Here is a 22,485-nt window from a genome sequence, read left to right as displayed (position 1 = left end):
AAAAATTCCTATAACCCAATGACTTCATGACAAGCCAAGGAAATTTTAAAAAATTGTCCTACTTGTTCTTTGTATAAATCAATCTCCATTATCTGCCAGAAGTAACCCTAAAGGGACCCAAAGAAAAATGGCAGATGGATATGTTTCATTTTGCAGAGTTTGGAAAATTTAGTGATGTACATAATACAATTGATACCTAGTCGGGATTCCAATGGCTTCTGACTCAAGTTCTGAAAAGACTGATTCTGTTTATTAGAGGTGATGGCTATCTTAGGGATACCTTTACAGATTAAACTGATAAATCTCCAACATATGTATCAGTAACATGCAACAATGCTTAAATATTATAACCTAAAACATGTTACAAGTATACCGTATAAACCTACAGATCAAGCAACTGTGGAAAGAGCTAGCTGTACTTTGAAGGAGATGTGCATAAAAGTGGGATATGAGATCTCCCAGAGATAGATTACATAATATATTATTAGCTTTAAATTTTCAAAATATCAATGAGACAGGTAGCACAGCTGCTGAAAAAACACTGAATCAAAAACAAAAAAAACTGATGAGTTAAAACAGCCTATATACTTTAAGGATAGGTTAACCTCAGAGAGGAAGTAAGAGAATGCATTCCACTGGGGAAGAGAATACATTTTTATTTCTACATAAAACAAAAAGCTGTGAGTTCCTGCAAAGTTAGTCAAGATTAGATTTGACCATGAGAGACCTCCTGAAAATGTTGACTGTTGACATGGAAGAAGAGATCCAGAAGGTGGTTCAGATGCTGTTACCCCTTCGTGGTGGGTCAGGAGACTGGCTGTATGTCTCTGAAGTAGCCAGTGAATCAATGGACTGGACTGGCTATTGTGAATATAATTTCTAACCTGAAAGTTCTCATAATTGTTCTTATTGTGTATAGTTTATTGATGTTAGAGTTAACGCCATTTCTTGGGCTAAAAGGGGGAGATGTTAGGATGATATTCCCTCACATTAAGTGTTTCCCTGTATTTTCCATTGTTAATTCTGTGCTGGCAGAGAGCTAAGAGCTAAGTGCTAAGTGCTGGCAGGATTTTGGTATTGTCATTTCTATGGTCCATCACCAGTTTTCTATTTGTAAATGCTTGGACATTTACATCTCTCCTGCCAAAGGGCAACCCAGAAGAGATGGATTGAGCATTGTCTTACTGCTGAATGGTTCGAACTGGAATGTGGCTTCCTGTGTAATAAAAAACTGATGGCCCAGAGCTGGGACAAAAGTTGGAGGTTTGGCAATACTTCTGGGCATACGCAGGAGAGGCAGGAGACACGGGAGACGTGGAAGAAGGCAGAAGGGAAACAGATGAAGTTGGAAGCAAGCAGTGAGAACCATGTGGAGAAATGGCTGGCAAATAAATTGGGATACATTACTAGCTGGCTGAGAGATGCCTCAGCAAAGGCCAAGAGCTTTAAACTATATAGAAGTCTCCATGTCTTAATTAAACCACCAGTGGCTAGTGAAGTCATGGATCTCATCTATCATCTATCTATCTATCTATCTATCTATCTATCTATCTATCTATCTATGTTTTTCAAGGCAGGGTTTCTCTGTAAAGCCTTGGGTGTCCTGGACTTGCTCTATAGACTTGGATGGTTTTGAATTCACAGAGATCTGTCTGCCTCTGCTTCCTAAAGTGCTAGGATTAAAGGCATGCATCACCACATCCAGCTGAAGTCATGGCTCTTGAGGAGAACCCATAACCAATTTACTAAACCAGCATAGTCCCTAATTACATTCCAAATAATTGTCCTTATAATCATGGATAAATGTAGTTCTCATCCCTCATTAAGGAAACTACTCTTTGCAGACAGAGACTATAACAGAAAACCACAATCAAAATCTGCAGAACTGTGGATCCCAGTCCCAATGGATACATTTTTAATATGACTCCTACATCTACATTTGCACTATAACTCCTGCACCTAAGACTCAGGGAGCATTTTAGGAGAGGGGACTAAGATTGTAAGAGCCAAAGGATGAGGGCATTTACTGTGAGGTTGTGTTTTCTAGTAAGGTCAGAAGCTACACCCATAAAATCTCACCAACATGACTGCCTAAACATGAGCTGAGCAAGGACAACAACAAGAGACATGCTAACATAGATGGGGGAAGAACAGAAGACATCAATTACACACAAAAAAACTACAGGCAAATAGAGACTGTTGAGAGTAGGAGAAGCAGTTTTCCCCAGGAAAGAGCATTCCAATTGGTTATCTAATACCAAATGGTCAGACCTCAAAACACACATACAAACATTATACAGACTGAACAGATTCTTTAAAATATATTTATTAACATATATGTACATACATATATACACATGCATGTAACAACAATGAAAAAAGGTCATAAATTTGAAAGAGTGCAAGAATGGGTATGGGGAGAAAAGGAAATGATGCAATTATAATCTCAAAAAATAAAAAATACAGGTAGAGGCAGGCAGATCTCTGTGTGTTCAAGGCTAGCCAGGTCTACAAAGTGAGCCCAGGACAGAAAAGGCTACACAGAGAAACCCTAGTGGCACATCCCTATAATCCCAGACTCTGGGAGACAGAAGCAGGGGTATCTCTGTGAGTTCAAGACCAGCCTGGTCTACAAATAAAGTCCAGGAGAGCCAAGGCTACACAGAGAAACCCCATATAATTTTTTTTAAATAGACAAGTATTAGAAGCAGAGATACATTCAATATGACCACACTAGGAAGTGAACCCAAACCTCTCCGTCTTCAAGGGCAATGACAGAGGTTTAGGTCTGATAGAGGACAAGAGGTATGTGTAAGTAATCATTCTCAGTCAAGGTGCTGTCCTAGCCACCTTGCTGTCATTGTCTCAACTCCAATCTCTCCTGCAAGAACAGAGTAAAAGTCTTTCGGGAAGACAGAGGATACAAAATACTATCTCTCCCTCTCTCATCAGTGCCCTTCATCAAAAACATTTTCTACATATCTTTAATACCCCCAGGTGCTATCTCTAAAGTTGGAATCAAGGCAACACAGCCTGTCATTTTCCTAACTTTTGGGATTGAGATTACTTGGTCATGCAACTGCCTCCTTCCCTAAGCCCTCCCTTTAGTGGGAGTTTTGGTGTCTTTTAAAAACTCAGTTATGTTACATAAATATGTTTTTGTTTGAATCTCAGGTGTGGGATATGGGGCTGCTTTAGGTTGTCCACAGCAGCAAACTCTTTGCCTCGTGGGCGCTCTGAGAGGGGTGTGATTTTTGCCAGCTGAGAACAGTTTCATTATGAGGACTCTGAGAGAGAATAACTGTCAGACCCTGGGGTAGGGGATGGGGATCTGAGGAAGGAGGCAGCAGCTGCTTTCCCCCTGCTGCTCCTGGTTGCAGTTGCTGCAGTTTGACGAGAAAGAGAAGTTGGAGACATCCTGAAATGAAGATTGGACTTGCCTCAAAAAACTCCATAACCCTAACCAACAGGAAATAGTCAAATGAAAACTATGAACCCTCTCCCCACTAACCTTCCTTCTCTCCTGCCTGATGTTGGAGTGTTGGAAGGGACTGGACTGGAGAAAGGAGGTAGAAGCATAAATAAACCAAATAAAATAGATTAAAAAAATACATGCAACACTTTTGCTAATCTCTAATGACCTATCCTTCTCCCAGGGTACTCTAAATTCTACAAGCACCCTCCTCTCCTCTCCAGTGCATGTGCCTAAAGAGGTCAGGCGAGGCACTGTATCCCTGGAGCTGAGTTAAAGCTATGACCTACCTGGTGTGGGTACTGTGAACCAAACTCAGTTTCTATGGAAGAACAGCAACTGCTCTTAACCACTAAGCCATCTCTACAACCCAACCCTGTACACACACTTTTTTTTTTTTGAGCCAGGATATTGTGAATGTATAACTCCCTCTGTAGCCCAGGTTGGCCTTAAATTAACTGTGATTCTCCTTTGTCATCCCTAGTGCTGGGATTAAATATCTGGTGGTTTGAATAGAGATGGCTCCCATAGATTCCTGTGTGTGTGTGTGTGTGTGTGTGTGTGTGTGTGTGTGTGTGTTGAATGCTTGGCCCATAGGGAGTAGAACTAGTAGGAGGTGTGGCCTTTTTGGAAGGAGGGCTTTGAGGTCTCTTATGCTCAAGCTACAACCAGTGTGGCACAGTCTCCTGCTTCGAGTCAAGATGTAGAACTCTCGGCTCCAGCACCATGTCTGTCTGCATGCTGCCATGCTCCTTGCCGGGGTGATAATGGACTAAATCTCTGAAACTGTAAGTCAGCCCCAATTAAATGCCTTCCTTTGTAAGACTTGCATGGTGGTGGTGTCTCTTCACAGCAATAGAAACCCTAAGACAACATTCATGAACCATCATGCCCTGTTTCCAAAGATAGTTGTTTGGCAGAGAAAAGTCTCCTATTTTCTTTGGGTGTGGTCTTGAATCTAGTTCCACTGATTTCTGCTTTCCGTTTTTTTCAGTAGAGCTGAGAGCTGAACTAACCTGAGAGTTGTTGCTGTTTTGAGACTGGGCCTTGGTTGGCCTGGAGAACTGTATAGATCGGGCTGGCCACAAACTGAGAGATCCCACCTGCTTCAGCCTCCAGCGTGCCCCACGACCCTTGGCCCTAACCTTAGACGTTGGCAAGTGATCTTAGCAGAGGCTCTGCTTCTGTGTATGTTTGCGTGCTTCTTTAGTGCACAGATTGGTTGAAGAGATAGATGATAGTTTTGTACAATTACACTCACCCCAAGAATCAGAGAATTTACCCCATCCCTTTATTTTCCAATAGTTAATAATAGACCTGGCTAATCCATGTAGCTGGACCCACATCCATCTCTATTCACGACTCAAATCCTTTGGAACTCAAATCCCTTGGACTCAAAACTTTGGAAACTGTTTTGTGAACAGACCTGATAAAAAAATGGAGGGGGCAGTTCTCCTCAGAACCCCATGTTTAGGGATGAGGAGACACAGAAGACCTTCAGTAGGCACCTGGACATGGGCAGGCAGCCCCCATGCTTAGTGTGGCTTTGGTCTTTCGTGGGGCTATCTCCGTTTCTTCGTCTTCACGTTACCTGAACCATAACCTCTCGTTTTCTTTAGAAAAATATTGGTTTTCTTGAAGTTAACCCTCACAGCAATTTACGTGCTTTCTTTTAGCGTACAAGACTAAGCAATCACGAGGGTGTCACACATTCTTGGGCTATTTCAAAGTCACCAGAAGTTCTGGGGTCTGTAAATGTCACTCTTTTGTTTTGTTTGAGACAAATCCTCGTTTGCAGCCTCGGTTCGGCTGGAGCTCGCTAAGTAGACCAAGCTGACCTGGAGCTTGGGATCAGTCCGCTTCTTCCTCGCAAACGCGGGGATTAAAGTTTGACTTTCCACCGTTCCTGAGTTGCCGGGGCGGGGGAGAGAGGACCTTTAGGGAGGGCTGACTGGCTCATTCCCCTGTCAATCAAGATTTCCTGCACCACAGGCCTAACTTAATTCCTCAAACGAGACGCCATCGCTTTTCTCCGCGGCGGGGCCAAAAGCCGACGGCGGGGTATTTCCCGGCCCCGACGGAAGTAGGACCCGGAACCACTTCTTCCAGTGCGGGCCAATGAGCTCTCTCCTATGGCAGCCAATTTAGTCCCGGGGTTTGATTGGTGGCTCGGCGGACGACGCAGAGGCTCACGGGAACGCCTTGCGGCCGCTTCGCCGTGACTGCCCCGGAGACCTGCCAGTCACCCGAGCCGCCCCGCTCTGGTCACGCCCCTTCCGCCGCCAGACCGCGACGCCGCGGGGGCCGGGCAGCGCCGCTCGGCCCAGGCGCTTGTGCCGCCGCGAGGCGCCGGGCCGCGCGGGGCGGGCCTGGGAGGGGAGCGGCTGCGGGGGCGGGGCCGGGGCGGGGCCGGAGGAGGAGGCGGAAGCGGCGAGCGAGCCCGAGCTGGAGCCGCATCGAAGCTGCGTCCGGGCCGGCGGAGCGGCGGCGGCGGGGTTGGCCGGGGCGAAGGGGCGCTGGAGCCTGGGCGGGCGGGCAGAGGGCCGGGGGGGCGCGGCCCGGGAGCGGGAGACGGGCGTGCCGGGGCGGGGGGGATGCGAGCCGGGGCCGCGGGGCGGGGCGGGCGGCGGCCGCGGGAGCGGCGCCGGGGGCGGGCGGCGGCATGAGGCGCGGGGCCGGCGGCCGCGGGAGGGCGGCGCGGCCCGCGGCCCGGTCGCTCCCGCTGCAGCTGCTGGCCGGCGCGCTGTGCCCTGACAGCTGGGCCTCGGCCGCTCTCGTCTCAGCCGCGTCCCGGGCCGCCGCTGGTGACCACTCGCCGCGCCGCCGGAGGCTTCACCCGCGTCCTCCCTCAGGACGCGCCCGCGGAGCTCGGACGCCTTCGCCCCGGACCCGGAGGCCGCGCTACGCGGGGCGGCGGCGAGGCCGGAAGATGGCCTGGGTGCTCAGTATGGACGAGGTGATCGAGTCCGGGCTGGTGCACGACTTCGACTCCAGCCTGTCCGGCATCGGGCAGGAGCTGGGCGCCGGCGCCTACAGCATGAGGTGAGGGGCGCGCGGCGGCTTCCTCGGGGTGGGGCCTGGGCCGCGGGGTCGGGGTCCTGCCGCGTGGCGCCGTGGTCTCGGAGGCCGACGGGGGCGGCTGCCGGTGGACCCCGGGGAGCCGCTCTGCTCCGGCTGTCGGGCTCTGGTCGCGGGGGAACGGGGCTTTCTTTCCCAAGTGATGTACGTGGCCTTTTCGCTGGAACGGGCTTGTACAAAAGGCCCGGGTTCTAATGGGGAAGGTGCCCCCTTTCCCGCGGTGCCTGGTAGCGTGGCCTGCGAATTTCAGCCGCTTGACATTGTTATAGGAAGTTCCGCCGAGTGGAAGGAGCCCCGAGGGCTGGCGAGCGCGTTGGCTTGTTTGTGTAGTCAGTCTCCCGATTGTCTGAGGATGGAGCTGGGCCCTTGACTTGGGTTCTCCCCTCGGGCTGTTTCCTGTTGCAGAGAGGGCTGTGAGATTGTGCCACAAACAATAGTTTAGTCAGTGCTGTCTGCACCAGCAGCTGTTCCGTTCGTGTAATTGGGAGAGTTTGACACAGATAGGAGCCAAGTGTGTGTGCCCCTTACCGCAGAAAGAGTTGAAGACTTCTTCGTGGCCCCGAAGCTCTTTGTTTCGGTATTGGAAAATGACTTGTGGAAGTGAAGAGCTAAGGGGTCTTTGAGATTGGTGAATTAAGTGTAGCAGTCTGTTTTTCAGCAAAATGACTGGTGTGGGACATGAAGTGCAGTGCTACCCAGGAGAGGACAGAAGCATTGATAACCCCGTGAGAAATGACCTGCGTCAGAGCTGGTCTGGAGAAGTCCAGGCTCATCCCGTGAAGCAATTTAGCGTAGCTCTGCCCCACGCGGAACGCAGAACAGTCGGGAGGTTTCTTGGCCCGTGGGGAGGCGCGGTGGAAAGCATACTAAACTGAGAGGGAGGTTGCTCCCATCTGACCCTGGTTTGGTCTCTGCTCGGCTCCCTCACCTTGGCACCTCCTTTCTCTCCAGTTGTGTAACTAGAAGGTTTTGGATGAGGTGGATTGTTTTCTAGAACTGTCTTGGTTGTTGAGGATATTGAGCTACTGAAAATCTCGGGGGTCACCCAGAGAGGAGTACTGGAGTACTGGAGTACTGGAAAACCTCCAGTCAGTGCCTGTCTGCTTGAGAGCACATGAACGGAGCCCAACGTTGTCTCCTTGCTTCCCATTTTCAGTCACATGGGGTTGCTGAAAAGCTTGCTTATTGGTAGTTTTTAGAGCTTGGCTTTTTTCTAGGGTCTTATGCGAAATGTGATTTATTTTTATTGTTGTTGTTATTATTATTTTGGTGATTCTGCTAACTTGGTTAACTTATGTTTAGGGTTATTTCTATGACATTATTATTATTATTTTAAGTCATACTGGCATCTTTGTGGTTCTCATTTATGATACTCCACTTGGGAAAACCTTTTTTCTTTAGTGTTTCTGGCTGTGTCATTAAATCGAAAATTTCCAGGGTCTCAAAAAGTGATTATCAGTTTTGAAGGCACTTGTTTATTTGTTCATATTTAATTATGAGAAATCAAGAGGAGCTTGTCCCTTGTGCCTTCAAGACCTTTGGTTTGAAAATTTCAAGTATTAAGACATTGCAAAATTGAGCTGACCAGCAGAATGGCTGAGGGGCATTAGGCTTCTGCAGGCCTCCCTTGATTTGCCATCTCTCTCCCCATTTACCCAGGGTCCCCAGAAGCAGGCTGCTGCTTCTGCATAGGAATTAGGAAGCAAGCCTTCCCTTGTTGTTACTTGTTCTCATCTGTTAAGCTCAAGAAGTGAGCCTGAGGTTGTGGATAACAATTGTAATTTCAACCCTCGAGAGGCTGAGGCAGGAAGATGATCTGAGCCTGAGTCCAGCCTGGGTACATATTTTGACTGTCATCAGACACACACACAGCTCAAGAAATAGACTTGAACTTTTTAGGAAAATCTTGATAAAAATTTGGTTTGGTGGGCTTCAGAGATGGCTCAGCAGGTAAAGTAACTGCCACCAAGCTTGCTGACATGATTTTCAGCCCTAGGATACAGATGATGGAAGGAGAGAACTGACTTCTGCAAGTTGCCCTTTTTAGGCATGCTTGTGCTAATTTGTTTTTGTTTTTTTTTTTAATTAAGTGTAAGCCACTTTCCATTTTTCTTTAAACTATAGTTACTTTTTTTGGATATCTCAAAACCAAATTCATTCCATCTCTACCTTCAGGGCTCTGAGAATTGAACTCAAGGCCTTGAGTTTACTAGGTAAGGTGTTTGTTTTCTTTTTTCCTTTTTCTCTTTATTTTATTTATTTTTGAGACAAGGTCTCATTATGCAGTCCAGGCTGTTTTGGGATTCACTATGTAGCCGCGGTTTGCCTTGAATAGATCCTGAGTGCTGGGATTATAGGAATAAGCCACTGTAACCAGTTAAGGCAAAGTATTAAAACTTTTTGGCTTTCTTTTTCTTTTTTGGGGGGCTGGGGTGGGGTGGGGTGGGAAGAAGGGTCTCATTTAACCCAGACTGGCCTTGAGCTCACTGAGTATCTGAGTGTGACTTTGAACTTCTGATCCTCCTGCCTCTATCTCCAGAGTGTAGGTACAAGCCACCTCCTGATCTATGTGATGCAGGGATTGAATCCAGGTCTTCTTGCATGGTAGCTGGCCAAGCATGTTACCAATTGAGCTATACCTTTTGTCTTTTTTCAGACTGTTGTTTTAGGTTGTCTTGGAGCTTATAGTATATCCCAGGCTGGCCTCAAACATAAGATCTGCTTCTGCCTTCCAAATACTGCAATTTTATTTTTAAAACTTATTTTAGGAGGTGGTTTCCTTGGCTTTTGCTGACTGTAACTTGAAAGAATATACAGCCTTATACATGTTTTATTAAATAATGTAATATTGGAACTGTGTTTAGGCCATTTTCTGGTATTCCCTTTGCCTTTCTTTTTCTGGGGGAAAGGGTCTGGATCTCATTTTGCAGATATGTGTTCTGTGGCCAAACTTGTAAGCTAGCTGTTCAGATTGCCTTTGAAATGAACCAAGTCACACATAAATCTTAATTTTTAAGATTATAATATCAATTCTAGGCTGGAGGTGTAGCTGAATTCCTAACAGTGCTTGCCTAGCATGCCTGAAACCGTGGGTTCAGTCCCCATCACTGCCTGAAAGTTGGCACAGCGTTACACGCATTGCTTGTAGATGGGAACGTCAAAGTCAAGGCTATCCTGGGCTATAGCAGGGCCCAGGCCAGCTTAACTACATAAGACTGTTAAAGAGGGAGGAAGGCAAGCTAACCCTACTACTCGATAAGTAACTACAAATGCCTTGCCCCATGGAGTGCTCTGGTGATAGTCTCCAAAGCTCTGCTGGCATGTGGAATCTAAAACCATCACATTTCAGTAGTTTTTGATTTTGCTTTTTCTCTGTTGTTTTGAGGCAGTCTATTTTTGTAGCTCTTTTGCCAGGAACTCTATCCTCCTGCCTCAAAGTGCTGGTTACAGGTGTGTGCTAGTATGGCCAGTAACATTTTGACACTTTCAAGTTACATAGTGTCAAGAAGTTGTGTTCATTAATATTGCTGTCTGCACATGGTAGAGTCCAAGAGTTTATTACTGCAACATATTATCAGGTTTTTTTTCTTTTTCTATTTATTTATTTATTTATTTATTTATTTATTTTGCCTTGAATGATGGGCTCACTTTGTTAAACTTTTAATTTTAAAAATTATACTTATTTATTGTGTGTGTGCACACCCCAGGGTATGCATGATGTAAAAGTCAGAAAACAGCTTTTGGGTTTCTGCGTCCACCAGGTGTGTCAGGGATGGAACTCGGTGTGAGGCCTGGCAGCAAGCCCCTTTACCAGCTAGGTCCTCTTGCCAGTCTTCGCTGTGTTAAATTTGAAAACATTTCTGCTCTACATCCAGATCTGAGTAGTCATACCTTTTCAGGTTAAAATGGCTGTTCCAGTCTCTCATATTGTAAGATCTTTCTCTCAGCTTCACCAGTTATTAGAGCCCAGAGAAGCTGAGTAGCCTGCAGAGTGTCACTCAAAAAGTGACAGCTGGAGTTCCCAGATCCAGACTAGGACTGGCCTCGGGTCCTTAACATCATCTTAAGCATCCTCCTCAATAGGAGTTGAGCAGCCTCAGCATTCAAGAGGGGGATCTCAACAGGAGGAAAGTCGGTTGGGAATCATGTGGGGTTTGTTGTTGTTTTGTGTTGTATTGTTTTTTGAGTGAGGTTTCCTTATATAGTCCGTGCCATACATTTGGTCTCAGATTCACTATGTAGCTCAGGCTATTCCTACACTTGTACAGTCTTCACGTAGAGGCACGTGGCTTGTTTGGAACTTCTGTTGTGCTCCCTCACCCTGCTTGTTTTTTATTTCATCCTAGGGCTGTGTAGGATCTCTTGACAGTGGCTTTAACTTAAATGGTGATGGTTTTTTTTTTCCTACTTCTTACATTTCCCTCTTTCTTCCTCTTTATGAGATGCCCTCTGTCTTTCTCTTTGTGAGATGTCTAGGGTTTCAGTGAAATGTTGGCTAAGTACACCAAAAGCTGGAATCCATAGTTATCTTACTGATTTTATAGAGAATACTTCTAAATTTTCATTATTTTTTTGTCTCTGTTCTTAGCTTTTGTCTCTGTTCTTTTAGCTTTCTTTTCTTTCATTATTATTATTTTATTATTTTGGTTTTTCGAGACAAGGTTTCTCTGTGTAGCCTTGACTATCCTGGTCTCCAAAGCAAGTCTAGGACTGGCTTTGTAAGTCCTCAAACTTACAGTGATCCTTCTGCCTCTGCCTCCCTGAGTGCTGGGATTACAGGCGTGCGCTGTCACACCTGGCTTCTTTTTGAAAATGTTTAAAAATATTCCCTTGCATGTACATCTGTGCACCATGTTTGTGCACCGTGGTGCCCAAGGAGGCCAAAGGTATCAGATTTCCTGCTGCTGGGGTGTGAATGGCTGTGTGCTACCATGTGGGTCCTAGGAGCCACACCCATGGCCTCTTTAAGAACAAGTTCTTAATGTGAGCCATCTCTCCAGGTCTTTGTACTGCATTTTACTAGAAAGTAAGTAAATGTGTATGTGTGTGTGTGTGTGTGTGTGTGTCTGTAATTGCCACAGCACACATATGAAGGTCAGAGGACAGCTTTCAGGATTTCATTCTTTTCTTCTACCTTGTGGGCCCCAGCTTTTCAACAAGTGCCTCTACCAGATGAGCAATTTCACTGCCCTTGTTTTTCTTAGAATCACATTCTATAGCCTGTGCAGGGCTGGGATTTAACTATTCAGAGATTGAGGCCAGTCAGGCTGGCACACACCTAAAATCCTAGTAGTACTTAGGAGTGGAGGCAGTTTGAGGACCATCCTTGGCTACTTAGTGAATTCAAGGTCATCCTGAGCTACATGAGACCTTTTAAGACGAAAAAAGTTTTGTGTAGTTTACCTAGAATAAATTCTGGATTTGAGCTTTTAGCTCTTTTTTGTTTCTCTGTGTAGCCTTAGCTGTCCTAGACTCACTTTGTAGGTCAGGCTGGCCTCAAACTCCGAGGTCCACCATGCCTGGCTTTTTTTTAAGCTCTTTTTCAGTGAGTATGTTTGCATTTATTTCCGGAACATGGCACTATTCAGATTATTTCAGGTGACTCAAGCTGCTCGGTAGTTTGTGACATCTTGCCTCTGCTCCTGTCCCTTACCCCTCACTGCTTTCCTAGAGGGCTTTCCAGTCTCAGGATGCTCCCTTTGTGTCCAGCAGACTGACTCCCTTACTTGATGTTGAGTGATCAGAGAAACTCTGCACATACTCAGGACTGATAAGTTGTCTTAGCTGAGGTGTGCTTGGTCATGGCTCCCTTTGTGTGTATCCTGGTTTGGTCAGTTGGGCTTTTTGACAGTGAATTGGGATAGTTATCAAGTCTGATATTTGCTCAGCCTTTGTCTCTTCGGATATTACCCCTGCTGTGGAGGCTTCTAGAGCAGTCGGTGGTAATGTGCAGTTGTAGTCAGGTATGGGCACATACCTTTAATGTCAGCACTCAGGGGGCAGAGGCTGGCCCTTCTCTGTGGGGCCAGCCAGAGCTACATGGTAAGACCCTGTTATAATCCTCCACTCTTAAAAAAAAAAAAAATCTACATTTTTCCCCCTCTTTTTCTTTACATTTTCCCCCTCAATTTGCCATCTCTGGATAACTTCTTTTTCTTCATTCCATTTTCCTGCGTTTTTAGTTACTTAGAGCTGTTGTTTGACCTGAGTTCTTAATTTGGGTCAGCTTAATTTCCTTTCCTGGGAGTTCTGTGTGTTCCCTTTCTGGTTTGCTATCCTTGAAAGTCTCCTGTTCCTGCACATCTTTCCAGATTTGTCTTCTAGTTCTTCAAGCTAGGTAAGCATGATTTCATAGTTTGGGCCTGATAATTCTAGTGTTTGAAATTTGAATCAGTTTTGTATCCAATTAGGAACATGGAAACCGCTGAGGTGCTGAGAGGGCTGGGGAAGGGGCTGTGGTGCCCTAAAGCTCCTGCTGGGTCAGCGTCCAGCTCTCCGAGGCCTGTGTGTTGCCTGCCTTGCGCCTGCCTCACTCTGAAATTTCCCAGAAGTACTTCTCTTTGGCTCAAGCTAACAAGATTCCAGCTAGCAAGAAGTCTCCTGTGAGTGGTTGTGAGGCCTCTGTTTTTCTGCAGCAGAGACAGAAGAGTTGGTACTGCGGCAGACAGGGGTCTGATTGCGTGTTAGCCATCTGTTGTTTTTGCTTCAGTTCTTATTCCTAGAGTCTTGTTTGTCCTTTTACACTCAGTTATTTTAGAGTCTTGGCATTGTGGGATCACCTGGAATAATTTGATGCCTGGAATAACTTAATGCTTTTCATCAGCTTGTCAAACTCTGAGAAGGCCTTCCTTCCTGGTTAGGGCCACCCTAAGTCCACATTTAGCACTTTCCTGGATCATCTGGAGAAACATATGACAGGCATCCTTGCAGAAACTTGCCCTCCTTCATCCTTGCTCTTGGCCTCTTTCCTCTCCAGTTCATTTGGTGGTGGGAGTATTCTAGACCCATAAGGTAGCCAATATCATAACTCAACATGGTGGTTCTATCTTCAACCTGGAAAGGCACCCTTTGGTAAAAGCTGTTTTGTGTCCCAGGCTTGCGCAGAGCTTTTGAACTTTCCTTATATGTCAGCTTACTTCTGTACAAGAGAGTTAATTCATAAGTACTTGTAAGGAGAATATATGTTGAGACTGGAGAGAAAGCTCAGCAGTTAAGAGTGCTCCCTGCTCTTGCAGACAGGGTTTAGCACTCACACTGTGGCTCACAACCACCTGTAGCTTCAGTTGCAAAAGATCCAGTGCTCTCTTTTGGCTTCCTTAAGCTCCTGCATCCACGTGGGGCACATACAATTCATGCATGGGCGTGTGCATACACACACTAAATAAATCTTTAAAAAAAAAAAAGAACGTGATATTTTATAGCCCTCTCCAGTTTGCTGGCCTGGAACTCTCAGTAGTGTTGTCCTTGGGTTGATTGATTTGCCTCATGCTTGCTGTCTTGTTCTGCGTAGAGCAGAGTTGGGCATAGACTGCTCTCCATGTTATTTCCATCTTGGTTTTATTCTTGTCTTTTGAATTTAAAAAAAAAATATTATACTATTACTGTGTGTGAGAGCATGTATACATATGCATGCCATAGCACCCCTGTGAAAGTCAGAAGACAAGTTCTTGTAGTTGGCCCTGTCCTTTAACCATGTGGGTCTTGGGGGACTGACCTGGGCACCAGGATTTATGTGCCCAGGGCCTTTCCTGGATGAATCATTTAACCAGCCCTGGGTCTTTTGAATTCTTTAGAATTTCACCTTCCAAATTACTTACTTGTTACTTTCTCACTAAGAAGGTATCAAGTTTCAACTTGTTTTTGAAAACTAATCCATTGCTGTAGCTGTGTTCAACCTTGGCTGTGAAAGGGGACACGACACCCAGGTGCATGCAGGGCCCAGCCATCCTTCTGGAGAGCAGTAGGCACTGCTGGACATTTAGGTGTCCTTAAGTTATTCATGCAGTCATATTATCAGGTTGGGTGGGGTTTTGTTGTTTATTTTTTCTTAAGGCAAGGTCTTACACAGCTCAGGTGGAGCTCAAACTCATATGTAGCCAAAGCTGGCCTTGAACCCCTGACACCTCTAGTGCTGGGTTACAGGAGTACACTGCCAGACCCAGCATATTTATCTTGTGACAAATAATGTGTTTCCTGTAGCCCAAGCTGGTTTTCAGCTCCACATGTAGCTAAGGATAACTTTGAACTCCTGACCCTGATTCTGCTGGGATGATGGCAGGAATGCACCACTGTGTCCAGCTTTGTTATGGTTTTAAAGTCACAACTTCAGTGCTGTGTAAATGCTTCAGCTTTTTTTTTAAAGTTATTAGTATTATTTATTACAATTTATTCACTTCTTATCCCAGCTGTAGCCCCCTCCCACATCTCTTCCTGGTCTCCCCCCTTCCTCCCTCCTCCCTTGTCCCTCCCCTAGTCTGCTGGTAGGGGAGGTCCTTCCCTACTATCTGACTCTAGCCTATCAGGTCTCATCAGGAGTGTCTGGATCTTCTTTCTCTGTGGCCTAGTAAGGCCACCCTGCCAGGGGGAGGTTGATCAAAGAGCACGCAACCAGGTTCATGCCAGTGGCTGTCCCTGTTCCCCTTACTAGGGAACCTCCATGCATGGTCCTTGGTTGATTCATCAGTCTCTTCAGGCCCCACCCTGGGCCCAGATATTTTGGTTCTGTTGGTCTCCTTGTGGAGCTCCTGTCTCCTCCAGGTCTTTCTATCGCCCCCCCTTCTTCTGTAAGATTCCCTGCCCTCTGCCCAAAGTTTGGCTGTGAGTCTCAGCATCTGCTTTGATACCCTGCTGGGTAGAGAGTCTTTCAGAGGCCCTCTGTGGTAGGCTGTCCTGTTCCCTGTCTTCTCTTGCTTCCAATGTCTATCCTATTTGCCCTTCTGAATGAAGATTAAGGGGGCAATCTGGCTGTGACATCTGTCGCCCCACTGATTGACAGGGTTGAATCAGCTGATCTGGCTGGCTAGGCAGACGTCCCTAGCCACTTCCTCCCTCACCACTCCATGTGTGTACCTCCCAAAACTGCGTGTCAGCTTTTCTTATTTAGAGTTTTGTCAGGTTTTATGCATTTTTTTTTATCATTTATTTTTTTATTTTTTTTAATAATTTATTTTATTTTGTGTGTATTAGTGTGAAGGTGTCAGATCCCTTGGAATTGGTGGTATAGACAGTTGTTAGCTGCCATATGGGTGCTGAGAATTGAACCCGGGTCCTTTGGAAGAGCAGACAGTGCTCTTAACCACTGAGCCATCTCTCCAGCCCCGGTTTTATGCATTTTGAGGCTATGCAGTAGATACATTGCAGAATCAAGTCTGTTGTAGTATCCATGTGTGTTTCACTCAGAAATATTCCACTTGTTTGAAACATCATGTGATGTCCTATATATGTGTATTATTTTGTCAGTCTTAAAAAATAAAATGTACTTATTTTAGTTCAGTTTAAGAATCTGTCCTGGGCTGGAGCAATGGCTCAGGAGTTAAGAGCATTGGCTGCTCTTCCACAGGACCCAGGTTCCATTTCTAGGACCCACATGGTGGCTCACAACCATCTGTAGCTCCCGTTCCAGGGTATCCAGTGCCGCCTTCTGGCCTCTGGGTGCCAGACATGCACATGGGACACAGACATACATGAAGGCAAAATACCCATACATATAAAATAATTTAAAAAGAGCCTTTAACATTTAAAAGGTTCTCCATTTCTGCAATTACAAAGACCACTAAGTGTTAGAACTTTATATGGCTCAACATAGGAAATATTGACCTATAAATGTTTTATTGATTCAGCAAATATTTTGGCTCCTTTGTATTAGATGACAGTTCCAGGGGAGCTAATGTCCTCTTCTGGCTTCCATGGGAACCAAATATGCATATGGCGCACATACACAAATACATACATACAGATAAAACCATTCATACACATAAAATAAAAACAAGTAATTTTTTTTAAATCCTCCCTGTTTTAATGGTGGGCATGTATCATAGCTGCTCTGGAAAGCTGTTTGACCATGAGGACTCTGCTGAGCTCATGCTCCGAGAGCTGAGTCATATCAACACAGAAACATATGTATGTTCCCAGCATTATTCATAGCTGGGACAGAGAAGAAGCCCCATGTCATCACAACAGATGCAGAATGTGTTGTGTCCATATAATGTAGTATGGTTGTACAAAGGAGAGAAGTCCTGGTTCATGCTGAACCACAGATAGACCCAAAAAGATGATAAGTGCAACAGCCCATCACAGGAGACAGTATAGAACTGATGACTCCATTTGCATTAACTGTCTAGAATCAGCGAGTTAGTAGGCCAGTGATGGGGGTGGGGTGGGCAGGACAGTGAATCATTACTGTTGGATATGGGGCATCTAAGTTTTCCTCCTTTGAGGGACGGTGTCTTGTAGCTCAAGCTGACCTCAAACTGGCTCTGTAGTAAGGCTGACCTTGAACTTCTGGGATTACGAGTGGGACCCACTGTATCTTGTTTGAGTGGTGTTGGAGATCAAACCCAGGGCTTCAGGGGTGGTAGGCAAACACCTACATTTTTAGCCTTCTTTGGTTCTTTTGAGATAGGGTTTCTCTGTGTAACAGCCCTGGTTGTCCTAACACTTGCTCTGTAGACCAGTCTGACCTCAAACTCAAAGAAATTCACCTGCCTCTGTCTCCCAAGTGCTGGGATTAAAGGGGTAGGCCACCGTGGCTTTTTTTTTTTTTTTTTTTTTCTCTCTAAAGAAACTCACTGTATAATTTAGGCTGGCATCATTAACTGTTGATTCTTCCAAGAGCAGAGATTACAATAAGAAGAGATTTCTTTTTGAGGAGGAAAATGTTCTGGAATCAGATACTAGTAGTGATTGCATGACTATCAGTATGCCAAGGATAATGGAGTCGTATTTGGTAAAAGATGAGTGCTGCTGCTCAGTGATGCTGTTAGACACACAGAGGCAGCTAGCCATGCCCAGATGTGTTGAGCCACAAGGCTGACAGGTGCAGACCATCCCAGGAGATCCCTGGGTACAGGTTACTCCTGGGACAGAAGTAGCGGCTGTTTCTACTGCCAGTTTGCTTTGGGAGAAAATGTTTTGGACTAAACGAGAAACCTTATGTTCTCAGCCAGAGCAGGCTTCAGTAGGTAGCGGTTTGTTAAGCACCATTTTATTCAGTGTTTCTTTGTGGCTTCATGATGCTAGTGTGACTGTCTTCAGGCAGCAGTGTTAGTCCCTGCCTTTCAAAACAGGTAGCTAAGCAGTCTAAATTTACTTTTTTCCTTTTTAAATAAAGGTAAGCAAGTTTTATTTGTTTGTTTTTACTTGGCCGGACCAGGGTGCCATGCAGCTCAAGTTCTTCTGAGCTACATCATATATCCCTAGCCAGAGTTTTCTAGTTTATTTATTTTGAGAGTGTCAGTATGTAACATTTGCAAGTCTGGAACTTGCTACATAGGCCTTGAACTCATAGAGATCCACCTTCCTCTGCCTCCTGGAACTGGGGTTAAAGACCTGTACCTCTATACCTGGCCAGTTTACTTTTTAAAAGAAAAAAATTTCCAGGTGATTTTTGTGGTGGTGGTGGTATTAGGGGTTAAGCCTAGGGCCCTGGCTCGTTAGGCTGGCATTCTCCACTGAACTGCATGCTACAACTGTTATTTTACCTCGTTCTTTGTGTGCTCTTACTGCAAAATGGTTAACTTACAGCATCTTGTAGATGGATGAGATTAGCATTAATAGTTTTATTCTATAAAACATTTCTTAAGTTTTAAATTAAATAATTCAATAACTGCCTAGCATGGGCAAAGCTTTGGGTTCTATCTTAAGCCCTGAATGGGTGATAATAACCCCTGAATTAGGTTTACACCTTTCAGATATCTGAAACGCAAAGGAAGTTCATTTCTAATGTTGTTTTTCAGTGATGTATTGGCACTGCCCATCTTCAAGCAAGAAGATTCCAGCCTTTCCTTGGATGATGAGGCCAAGCACCCCCCCTTTCAGTATGTAATGTGTGCTGCAACTTCGCCAGCTGTGAAACTGCATGATGAGACACTCACTTACTTGAACCAAGGTTCGTGTGGTTTGTCATACTGATATGTAAAAATCTACAAAAATCATAAGGGAACGTTTTTTATTGTAACCTACAGTGCTAGTGATAATTTAAAATTAGGTTCTTAAATTGTACAGTCTTAGAAAAAACTGTAGGACTTTTTCTGTGAGCCAGCAGTGTTACACAGAAATAGCCCTTTCATGTATATTGTGGTTCTTTTTTTGTCATTAAATGGAATCTTTAATTCATTGAACAATAGGTTTTAGGTTTTATATTTATGGTTAATATTAAAAATGTGGAAAGGGAGCTAGTGGCACATGTTTTTTAAGCCCAGCGCTTGGGAAGTAGAGGCAGACCTCTGAGTTTGGGGTCACTCTGGTCTATATAGTGAGTTCCAAAACTATGAAGTGAGACCCTATCTTTAAAAAGGTATGGAGGGAGATAACTTGTAATTTTCCTTGATAAGGATTTTAGAATCACGAGGCTCTTTGGTAGTCCTATCTGTAGCGCATATGGTCACCTCACTTGGCTTTTAACCTATAGTACTTACTTGGGCTTCAGTTATTGGAGAGTTAACTTTCAAATGATTTTATTAGTAATTTGTTTGGGATTTAATGTCGGGAGCCGCATTCGCCATTACGAGATGGCGCTGGCTTCCTGCTTCCTGGTTCTTCTTGCTAGAACTCGCCTTACAGCGGCGCATGCGCCACATGATGCTAATACGGATTTGAGTGCTCTCCCTATCAGAGAACACATGCTAATTGGGTATTGTGCGGAGCACCAATCACAGACGAGCACGCCGCCCTGCAGGCTATTTAAGCAGAGCGCGCTTGGGGTTTGGGGTCCTTCTCCATCTACCTACAAGAGCTCTACAATAAAGATTCTGCTGGACAAATCTTCGGTTGCCGCGTCTTCCTTATCGGCGAAGGATTGCACGCGACAATTTAAAGTTTTCAGAAGAAACAGCATGGGGCGAGGATACTCATTTAACCTTTTTTATTGTGTTGGTTGACTGTGGTGTCAGGGATAGAACCCTGAGAATTGTTTAGGCATTAACGGATGACATGGTTGATTCTTAGCTATTCTAGTCAGAGGTGTCTTTGAGGTGCTTGGGATCCAACCCAGGGATCTAGGTGTGTAAGGCAAGTGCTGCACTCTGCACCTGGCCCACTAAGAGCTTTTCTGGCACAGGACCTTGTTCCAAGGGGAAGTCTGAATTTGGAGTCCTGACTGGCCAGGTACTTGTGCTTACACAAAGAGCAGTGCTTTCAGAGTTGCAGGGAGGCTGAGGGGCCTAGTAGGTTTAGGGCAGGACCCAGGAGCTTTGCCTTTCTTTTTTGCTCTCTACTTTTCTCTCATCTCTCTTTTGAGACAAGTTCCCTGGCTGGCCAGTAGCTCACAGAGGCCTACCTGCTAAGTGCTGAGGTTAAAGGTGTGTGCTACCACACTGCTAGGAACTTGTGTTTCTGATAAATTGAGGTGAGGCTGCTGCTGGCTTGGGGACCACAGTGCTGGCCCTGTCCCCAGTCCTTTTTTGACAAAAGGGCCTTACTGTATGTCTTAGAGCTTCTATTGCTGTGAAATGACACCATGACAACTCTTATAAAGGAAAACATTTAACTGGGGCTGGCTTAACAGTTTCAGAAGCTTAGTCTGTTATCGTCATGGTGGGAAACATGGCAGCATGCAGGCAGACATGGTGCTGGGGAAGGAGCTGAGAGTTCTATATTTTGATCCACAGGCAGCAGAAGGAGACTGCTACACTGGGCCTAGCTTACGCGTATGAGACCTCAAAGCCCATCTCCACAGTAACACACTTCTTCCAACCTTCTTCAGCAAGGACACGCCTGATAGTACCACTCCCTACTGGCCAAGCATTCAAACACATGAGTCTATGGAGCCATTTCTATTCAAACCACTGTAAATCCCTGACTATCCTTGGAACTCACTTGTGTAGACCCAGCTGGCCTTGAACTCATAGAGAGCTGCCTGCCTCTGCCTCAGTTGCTGTGATTAAAACTGCACCACCACACTCCTCACAATTCACTTTTTGTTTTTGTGTTTTGTTTTTTGAGAGAGGTCTTATCTATGTAATAGCCCTGGCTGTCACTTTCTAGACCCACTTTCTAGACCAGGCTGGCCTCACTAGGATCTGGCTGCTTCTGCCTCCTGAGTGCTGGGATGATAGGTGCATGCCACCATGCCTGACTTGCTTTTTTTTTTTTTTTTAATCACTTGGAATATTTAGAAAAATAAGTGGACTTTCATTGACTTTCTGTTTGCCTGCCTATCTGCTGGGGATCAAACCCTGGCCTCATGCATGCAGAACAGGTACTCCACTGCTAAGCTTCACCTCCAGCCCTCCAGCACCACCTGTTGGAGGATTCTGTTCAGAGGAGAGTTGGCAGTATTCAGGAGCTAATGCTGTGATCTGCTGTCTGCAAGTAGCTTCCGCTTTAGGCTCACTGCTAACCTGCTCTTAGAGCTATTCATTAGGACTGTACCATTGGGAAACATGAAGAAAAGACAGAGGAAACTGTAGGTAACTTAGGTAGCAGAAATTGGAACAAGAATTCTTAGCTGGGTGGCAGGGTATTGTCTTCAAACTGTAGGAATACAGAGCTTAAAAACTGCTGTTGTGTATTTGGTTGGTTGTGTCTGAGTAGCCATTTGTGAGAAGAGTTAGGTCCATGACTTTGACCCTAGAGTAAAAACTAGTCTAGCCTGGAGTAACTGGTTCTTCCTTGAGCAGGGTCTGACTCAAGTAGAGGACTAAGTCTCTAGGGGATGTGAGTGAGACCCGTTCTGCCTTATTGCATTCTGGATTAGCTTCTTGTAGTTACTGGAGCATTCCTTCACTCTGCTAGCCAAAAAGAACCTTTCTCCTAGGTTTTCTCAAAATACTGTTCATTTGTAGCTGAATTCTGTGTGGAGAATATTCTGCTATGAATGTTAATTAATGTTAACCAGTGTTAGCTTCTTTGCAAATAGGTTTTGGGCTCTAGGAAATAATAGCATGTTTATTGACTTATATGTCTATTAAAATACTGTATACTTTAGGGAAAAAAATGAATCTTTTAAATTACTTTCATTCCATAGTAGATTTTCTTTTTTTTAGTTTTGGTTCTTGTTACTAAAAGTCAGAACTACAGAAATAAAAGGCTGAAACTTAGGTAGCTGAGCAGTTAAAAACACTTGCTGCCCTGTTTTTTTTTTGTTTTTGTTTTTGTTTTGTTTTGTTTTGTTTTGTTTTGTTTTTTAAGATAGGATCTCAGCTGCGTGGTCTTGACTGGCCTGGAACTCAGCTGTCCTCAAATTCACAGAAATCTGCCTCTCCCTCCCACATGCTAGGCTTTCCAGCCTTAAAAACACTTGGTACTCAGCTAGGCTGGGCAGTACACACCTTTAATCTCAGCACTTGGGAAGCAGAGGCAGGTGGATCTCTGTGAGTTCTAGGACAGCCAAGGCTACACAGAGAAACCCTGTCAAGGTTTGGGGGCAGGATGAGAGCCAACAAAAAACTCACTTGCTACTCTTGCAGAAGAAGAACCTGAGTTCAGTTCCCAGCACCCGCATGCCCTGTACAACCATTTGTAACTCCAGGTCCAGAAGATCTAGTACATTCTTCTTGCCTCTGTGGACACCGGCCACATGAGGAGACAAAGCATTCATTCACATAAAATTAAAAAAAAATGAATTTTTTTCAAAAGCTTTATTGATTCTTTGTGAATTTCACATCATGCACCCCAACCCTACTCATTTCTCCATCCTTGAAACCTCCCCCCGAAAAAGAATAAAATAAGATAGAATTTAAAAAAACAATCTTGTATCACAGTATATTTTTTTGTTC

At 45.1% G+C, this 22,485-nt stretch overlaps 1 protein-coding gene across 6 annotated transcripts in view; it reads left to right on the top strand.

The window, feature by feature from the left end:
• Positions 1-5,825: 5,825 nt before the first annotated feature.
• Ubp1 (upstream binding protein 1) overlaps positions 5,826-22,485 on the top strand; it is a 49,097-nt gene continuing 32,437 nt past the window's right edge. For 2 of the 6 annotated variants that reach the window (XM_021635768.2, XM_021635766.2), the window contains exons 1-2: positions 6,124-6,514; positions 18,505-18,656. In XM_021635768.2, coding sequence (XP_021491443.2) covers positions 6,135-6,514; positions 18,505-18,656 — 532 coding nt within the window. In that variant the 5' untranslated portion in view covers positions 6,124-6,134. Of the gene's footprint in view, positions 5,968-6,119; positions 6,515-18,504; positions 18,657-22,485 lie in introns of those variants that run through there. The other 4 variants (XM_060385117.1, XM_060385116.1, XM_060385115.1 and 1 more) reach the window with 4 other exon arrangements.

Source organism: Meriones unguiculatus, chromosome 6 (assembly GCF_030254825.1).
Source record: "Meriones unguiculatus strain TT.TT164.6M chromosome 6, Bangor_MerUng_6.1, whole genome shotgun sequence".
NCBI lineage: Eukaryota > Metazoa > Chordata > Mammalia > Rodentia > Muridae > Meriones > Meriones unguiculatus.
Note: the sequence above shows the minus strand (reverse complement) of the source record. Positions and strands in the feature narration are given on the sequence as shown.